Here is a 7,500-nt window from a genome sequence, read left to right on the forward strand (position 1 = left end):
TGTGTGAAGGAATGATATGTGACTCGTCCTAGGAAGTTGACCTGAAGTCCTCTGGATGGAATTCTAGGATAGGACGTTCCCAATACCACCTCGTAAGTGTATGGGGACGTGACAGTATTATCTTAATACTAGGAACATAAGGAAACATAGTTTACCTGCAGTGGTTTGAGGTCAGCTGTGCAGAAAACCCAGGATAGTGCTTTCCCCAAGAGAGGGGAGAATGAAGAAAAGAATAAGGGTCAGGCATACCTTTTCATTTATGCCGACTAAAACTAGGTAACAATGCCCTCAACCTTCTGCTACTTGTCCATTAAGGAGCCTATGGCTTAAACCAGCTGTTGTGCAGCCACCAGAGGGCCGATAGAAAACGTATCGAGCCTCCTATTGGTCACGTCTTGCAGGTAGTGGGCTGTGAAGGTCGTCTGACGCTTCCAAACCCCTGCTTGTAAAACCTGCATCACTTAGTGGTTCTTCTTGAAGTCCAGGGACGTAGCAATGCCCCTGACATCGTGTGCTCTAGGGCGACGTGACGGAGGAGGGTCGGGATTCAGGGAATGATGGATAACCCTGCAAATCCCACTTGAGATAGTAATCCTAGTGACCCTCCTCTTCTCTCTTCCGGTGCTCACAAACAATACCTGCACCCGAGGACGAATTGCAGCTATTCTCTTAAGATAGAGCCTCAGACTCCTTACTGGGCACTGTAGGAGATGGTCTGGGTCATCTGTTGCAGAACGAAGACTCGAAATCCGTAAAGTGTCGAACCGAGGGTCCGGCACTCCTAGTTTTTGAATCTGAACGTTTCCTACCCCCAATCCCCTGGAATGGGCGATGTCATACGAGAGACCATGAAGTTCGCCGACTCGCTTGGCCAAGGCCAAAGCAAGTAGGAACACCCTCATCCAAGTCAGGTGGCGATCAGAAGCCTGGCGTAATGGTTCGAAGGGAGGTCTCTTAAGAGACCTGAGAACTCAAACCACATTCTATGGAGGAGGTCTCACGTCCGACTGAGGGCATGTAAGTTGATAACTTCGTATGAGTAAAGAAAGTTTCAGCGGAGAGGAAATGTCCATTCCTTTGAGCCTGAAGGCAAGACTTAAGGCTGAGCAAAAGTGTTTCGCTGCCGAGACCGAAAGGCGCATTTCTTCCCGCAAATACACAAGAAACTCCGCTATTGCTGGAATAGTGGCATCAAGTGGATAGATAACCCTTCCATTACACCAACCACAGAAAACTCTCCACTTCGCCTGGTAGACCCTTGCGGATGACTTTCACAGGTGTTGAGACATCCTTTCAGCAACTTGTTGCAAAAAGCCTCTCTCTGTGAGAAGATGCTGGATAGTGTCAAGGCGTGAAGCCGCAGCTAAACTACGGCTTTGTGAAAGATGTTGGCGTATGGTTGTTTGAGTAGCTCGTGTCGTTGAGGAACTTCTCTCTGGAGTTCCGTCAGGAGCTGCAGAAGATCCGGAAACCACTCCGCGTGATTCCTTGGCAGAGCTATCAAGGTCATTGAAAAGTTGACAGATATTCTGGTCTTGTTGAGTACCCTCCTGATCAGACAGAACAGGGGGAAAGGCATATACGTCGATGTTGTCCAACTGTTGTTGGAAGGCATCTTGCCAGAGTGCCTTGGGGTCCGGGACTTGGGAGCAGTAAAGCAGAAGCTTGAAATTCAAAGCTGTCGGGAACAGATCCACTGTCCGGGAACCCCACAAAGTCAGGACTTTGTTGGCTACTAGACGATCCAAAGACCACTCGGTACTCACTATCTGGGATGCCCTGCTCAAACTGTCGGCGAGCATATTCCTCTTGGCGGGAATGAAACGAGCTGATAGTGGAATCGAGTAGACTTCGGTGCATCTCAGTATCTCTACTGCCAGATGAGATAGCTGCTCTGAAAAGGTACCTCCCTGCATGTTGATGTAAGCCACTACCGTGTTGTTGTCGCTCATCACCACCACGGAGTGAGCCGCCAGGTACTGTTGGAACTGTTGAAGTGCCAGGAATACGGCCTTCATTTCTAGCATATTTATGTGGAGGAACTTTTTTGATTCTGACCAGAGGCTTGAGGTCCTGTGGTTCAGAACATGGGCCCCCACCCTTTCTTTGAGGCGTCCGAAAACAGCATCAAATCCGGGGGGAGGACGAGAAGATCCACTCCCATTCGTAGGTTCTCGTCTGTCACCCTCCATTGAAGGTCCATCCGTTCCACAGGACCCATAGGGCCCGTGACGTCCCGGGAATCGTGTCCTTGATTCCACCGAGACTTGAGTCGCCATTGCAGGGATCTCATCCTGAGGCGACCCATTGGAACTAGACTGGCCAGGGAAGAAAGGTGACCGAGGAGACATAACTAGGATTGGGTTGGAAGTTCTCGTCTGAGGAAAGGATCTGCGACCCCCCTCAGCCTTGCTATCCTGTCGTCTGATGGGAAGGCTTTGTGGAGATTGGTGTCCAATATCATGCCTAGATATACCAGTCGCTGAGTTGGAAGCAGAGAAGACTTCTCGAGATTTACCATGATCCCTAGATCTTGGCAAAGTCCCAGAAGCTTGTCTCGGTGTCGAAGGAGGGTTGACTCCGAGTCTGCCAGGATCAGACAGTCGTCCAGATAACGGAGGAGACGGAATTAGGGTGAACACTCTGGTAAATACCTGAGGTGCTGTGGAGAGACCGAAACACAGCACCTTGAACTGGTAGATCTTGTTGTCTAGGTTGAATCTTAAGTACTTCCTTGAATACATATGGACTGGGATCTGGAAGTACGCGTCCTTCAGGTCCAGTGTACAAATGAAGTCTTGTGGTCTCACTACAAGTCTGATCGTGTCTGCTGTCTCCATGCTTAAAGGGGTTTGTTTGACAAACCTGTTCAGAGCTGAAAGGTCGATGACTGGTCTCCAGCTTCCAGACGCCTTTCTTACAAGAAAGAGTCGACTGAAGAAGCCTGGGGAACCGTCGACGACTTCCTGGAGAGCGTCCATCTTTAACATGGTCTTGAATTCTGCCCATAGGGCTTGGCCACTTGCCGATCCCATGGCAAAAGAGCTCAACGACACTGGATCCGCTGTCAGGGGAGGTAGAGATATTGTGAACGGGACGCGATATCCCTAACTGATTACGGAAATCGTCCAGGAATCAGCCCCGAGTTGCTGCCACCTGATTGCGCAACTTTGTAGGCATCCCCCCACTGGTGGACATGCAGGGGGATTGCCAATCCTAGCGTTTGCGGCCCGGCCACTCCCTCTAGGATTTTTCTCTCCCCTTGAGGACTTTTTGACTTTCTTTTCTTTGACAGGAAAGGGCTTCGACACCGTTACCTTTGCTGTCACTGCCGGTTTCGTCGTCTAGGACGGGCGAGGTTGTTGAGGTGCTGGAGGTTTACAGGGCTTTGATGTAAGAGCCCTATGTAGAAGAGTCCTGGTTGGACTTCCTCCACCTCTCAGCTGCCTGTTCCACGTCTTTAGGCTCAAACAGATTCTTTCCCAAAAGGGAAGAATGTCTGAGCCTGCTGACCTCGACGGCTGGGACCTTCGTGTGGAACCTCTCTACCACCGCATCACATCATTTCAGGATGGAATTGGCCCACAAGTTCTAGACTTGGTGGGCCAGAAACTCAATGGTGCGGTGCCCGAAAGGAGGAAGGTCTCCAGGGCCTTCCTGGTGCTCTCCTTAGACAGGTCCTCGGATCGCAACAGGATGCCAAGAGACCCCAGCCAAACGTCCAGCCATGAAGTAGCCTGCATGGCACACTTTGCAACCTTCTCCTGACTTAGGATCTCTGTTGCCGAGAAAGACACTTGCCGGCTAGAGAGCCTCTCTAGAGGGACTCCCTTGGTGAGCTCTTCCACCGAATGGTGCAAAGGGAGAGCTAGGCAAGACTCCTCCATGATCTCAAAGTACCTCCTCTGGTGGATACGAGGAGGAGGGAGGAGGTTGTTGCCAGCAGTGGAACGGCTGGAGAAGGCGAGTTCGGAGAGCTGGCCCTCAACCTTATCCCTGGCACTCTTCACCCCCTGGGGACCAGGGCTAAAGCCGCACTGGCCTCAACGGGTTTCTGAGTGCCAAAGACTAGGTCCAGGACCGCGTCCTTGCCCTCTCGAGGAGGAATCTCAGGGTGCGGGAAACCGTTGAGATGCCTCATCAGGGTCAGAACCTGCCAGAAGGCATGCTCTGACTCCTGTGGCTCCCCTCCTGGAGAAATGGCAGCAAAGTCTCCCGTCCCAAAAGGCTCTTCGTGGGGGGACACGTGGACGTTCTCTGCGGGTCTTGTTGGCTCTGGTCGAATCCTTGAAGATGACTTGAGGATGGTTTTTGAGTCCTTAGGTTCCCTCCTGGGAGGAATACAGGACTCCAACAACGACGTCTGTGTGCTCTTCTCCGCCCCAACCCTGGACGATTCTCCTGCACGAGGTGGGGTTTCTACCATTGGTGCGATGGGAGAATGTCTCCCCTCGGTAGGCTCCCCTGAGAACGGAAAATCCTCGTCCACAGGAGAGGGAGAAAAAGTCTGGGGGTGGGAGGAGCCTTCCTAAAGGACTTCCGAAGAGCAAGCTTGGCCGTGGGAGAAGTTACCACGACTTCTACTCCTCTCATCCTCTTCAGTGGGGTCGGAGCTGCCATTGATTTAAGGCCCAACGCAGAGAAGGCAGGTTTGAAAGCCTGCATGACGGCTCTGACAAGGGGCCCGAACCATGGCTGCTTACTGACAGCTGCGCTGTCAGAGACTCCCTCTGAAAGGAAAGGGATCGGGTGATCCTTTGGAGTAGAAACTACAACTGGGCCTGCCTGAAAAGAAAGGGAAGAAGAAGGTTGGTTCCCTGACCTATCCGGAGTATTCTCTGCCTACTGCGGGAGTGCTGATTTGCGCTAGCATGGGGGAGAAGGGGAGCGTGAAGATGACGACCTGGAGGCTCTCATTCCTGTAGCTTCGCGCGGGGGCTCGCGCTGTGAATCACGATAGGAATCGCGCTGGGGATCGCGTCGGGAATCACGCTGGCGCTAGCGCAATGGGATTTTCATTAGTTCGCGCTCAGGGGAACGTTCGGGCGCGTGGTTGTGCGGAGATGATGGTGGGGGCGCGCCTGCGAGCGCTGGCAGTCAAACGATCACGCACATGCTAGGGGGCGCGTGGGCGCGCAGGCGATCTATGACGCGTGTGCGAGTGGGCGCCTTGACGCGCTGGGGAGCGATGGCGCGCAGGTGATGGAGCGCGCGGGCGCGCCGGTGATCTATGACGCGTGGGCGAGTGGGCGCGTTGACGTGCTTGCGAGCGATGGCGTGCAGGTGATAGAGCGCAGGTGCGCGATCTGGCGAACGCAGAGGGAGCGCCGAAGGGTGTGCAAGCACTTGCGCACGTGGAGGTGGTAGCTCGCTCGCGAGTGGACGCAGGAATTCGCTGAGCTCTATAAGGTGTGTGCACACGCGCAGGGGAAATACCCCTAGTGCATGGGCTTGCAGGAGGGCGCACTGCAGGAGCTGGGACAGGTACGCATGATGGAGATTGCACGCGATGGCGCGTAGGCGAGGGCTGATGAGCAGGCGAGGTCTGATGGCGCATAGGAGATCGCCCAGAACCGGAGATCGTGGACGCGCAGGAGAACGTTGGCACGCAAGTGAACGCTGGTCCATAGGCAGAGAGCGCTGGTGAGCAGGAAATCGTGGGCGCACAGGAGATTGTATGCGCGCAGGAGGTCGTGGGCGAGCGTGGCGCACATCAGGATGAGGGCGCGCAGATGTGCGCTGACGAGGAGAAGATCGCTGGCCTACAGGAGATCGTTGGCGAGTAGGTGAGCGCTGGCGCGCAGGTGAGCGTTGGCGAGCAGGAGAGCACTGGTGCATAGTCTCAGCCACAGGAGATCGCTGGCGCGTAGACCCTGGAACAGGTGGTTTCTGAAGTGTAGTGTCAGGATCAGCAAGAGAGTCCTTGCGCGCCATAGCGAGTGGGCGTGCAGGGGAACGTTGGCGCGCAGAAGATACCTGGCGCTTAAGGGACTTACTCACAATGTGAGAAAGCCCCTTTTGCCTCGAAACAACTGGTGCCCGTTGGATAACGGGGTGCATGAGCGCCCACAGCGCGTCAGCGGCCAGGAACGGAGATGAGAGGTCAGGAGGTCTGGCAGGCGAAGGGGCTCTTAAACGATCCGTAGAGAGGTCCAGGGATACAGCTACAACGGTCGGTGCTTGGCGAGGAGGATCCTCAGCGGGGGACTGCGAAGACGAAGAACCAAAAAGGCGCCTCCTAACTCTCTTGTGGGGAGAAGGAAGGCCTCTACGGTGAAGAGGAAGGTGAGCTTTCCGTCTGATACGTCCCCTGGGGGCATCAGGCACACCATCGGCAGTCCTCCGAAGAGGAGTCTCTGTCAGTGAACTCCCCCGAGGGGGAGAATCACCTGCAGGAGAGACCGTTGGACTTAGCTCCTCCCACGAAGGATGTTTGGAGGGGGGAACTAAGCCTTCAGCTGCATCAGGAACCATAGCAGGGGTTTGACCTAACTCGTCTGAAGCCCCTGCCACAACAACGTCGACGATAGACAGAGGATCAACCTCTGCTACCGTCGGTGACTGTTTGGCAGCAGCCCCCAACCTGATTAAGTCAAACAGGGCTTCCATGGAGGGCGAACGCTGAAGCCCCAAGGAAGCCCAAAGCTGCAACAAATCATTGTTAGAAACATTGTTATCAGAAATATCCTCCCAAGGGGGAGGAGGAGGAGCTGCCTCGCTATGGGAGGCAACTCCCTCTCCCGAACCCTGAGGTTGCTGAACGTGTGTACGGCATACGCTACCACTCGGCGGCCTCTCGGGAGAGACCGATCGAGTGGGAGCTTCGGAGCAGGTTCGGGCTACGGAAGAAGAGTCCTTGGGATTTTCTCTCTTCAAGGAAACCCCTGGAGGAGAAATATCCCGTTTGGACTTCTTCTTCCGGCTCCAGGAAAACCTCTCCCACTGGGAGGTAGACCATTCCCTACACTCACCACAGACTTTATTTTTTTCACACGGTTGGCCCCTGCAAAAAGGACATTAGGTGTGAGGGTCTGTGTCCACCGCCGACATAAAAGTTCCGCAAGGGCGGTCAGGTAAGCCGGGACACTTCCGCATGGTGGAGGCTAACTTCCAAAGAAAAAGCAAAAAAAAAAAAATTCAAAGGCTTTCATATAAGCGAGGGTTGGAGCAGACACGTCTGATTGTCACCCGAGCCAAAAGCAAAGTGAGCTAATCACAGGTGTGTGATGGGGGGGGGGGGGGGGGGAGGGGTAGCAGGCTACCCCTGGCTACCCCCTCGCTAACTAGCGAGGAGGTAGTAAACCCTCGTTAAAATTCTAATGGTTCGTCATTTCAGCTACGCCGAAAGTAATACCCATATCAAATAGTGTGGTTTGTATTTCAGTTACGGAACAAATTAATATTATGATAGAGTTTTTATGAAAATGGATTTCTATTCTAATTCCATCCTTGTTCCTCTTCTTTTCAGCTTTAACTCATTTCAATATGGGGTTGTGGTTA

General features: G+C 53.7%; 1 protein-coding gene across 1 annotated transcript in view; it reads right to left on the bottom strand.

The window, feature by feature from the left end:
• Nucleotides 1-4,866: 4,866 nt before the first annotated feature.
• LOC137617418 (uncharacterized) overlaps nucleotides 4,867-7,500 on the bottom strand; it is a 10,205-nt gene continuing 7,571 nt past the window's right edge. The window contains exons 3-5 of the mRNA XM_068347446.1: nucleotides 6,489-6,839; nucleotides 5,104-6,389; nucleotides 4,867-4,998 (exon numbers count right to left, since the gene is read on the bottom strand). Of these exons, the coding sequence (XP_068203547.1) occupies nucleotides 4,867-4,998; nucleotides 5,104-6,389; nucleotides 6,489-6,839 (1,769 nt within the window). The remainder of the gene's footprint in view (nucleotides 4,999-5,103; nucleotides 6,390-6,488; nucleotides 6,840-7,500) is intronic.

Source organism: Palaemon carinicauda, chromosome 23, assembly GCF_036898095.1.
Source record: "Palaemon carinicauda isolate YSFRI2023 chromosome 23, ASM3689809v2, whole genome shotgun sequence".
In the NCBI taxonomy this organism is placed as follows: domain Eukaryota; kingdom Metazoa; phylum Arthropoda; class Malacostraca; order Decapoda; family Palaemonidae; genus Palaemon; species Palaemon carinicauda.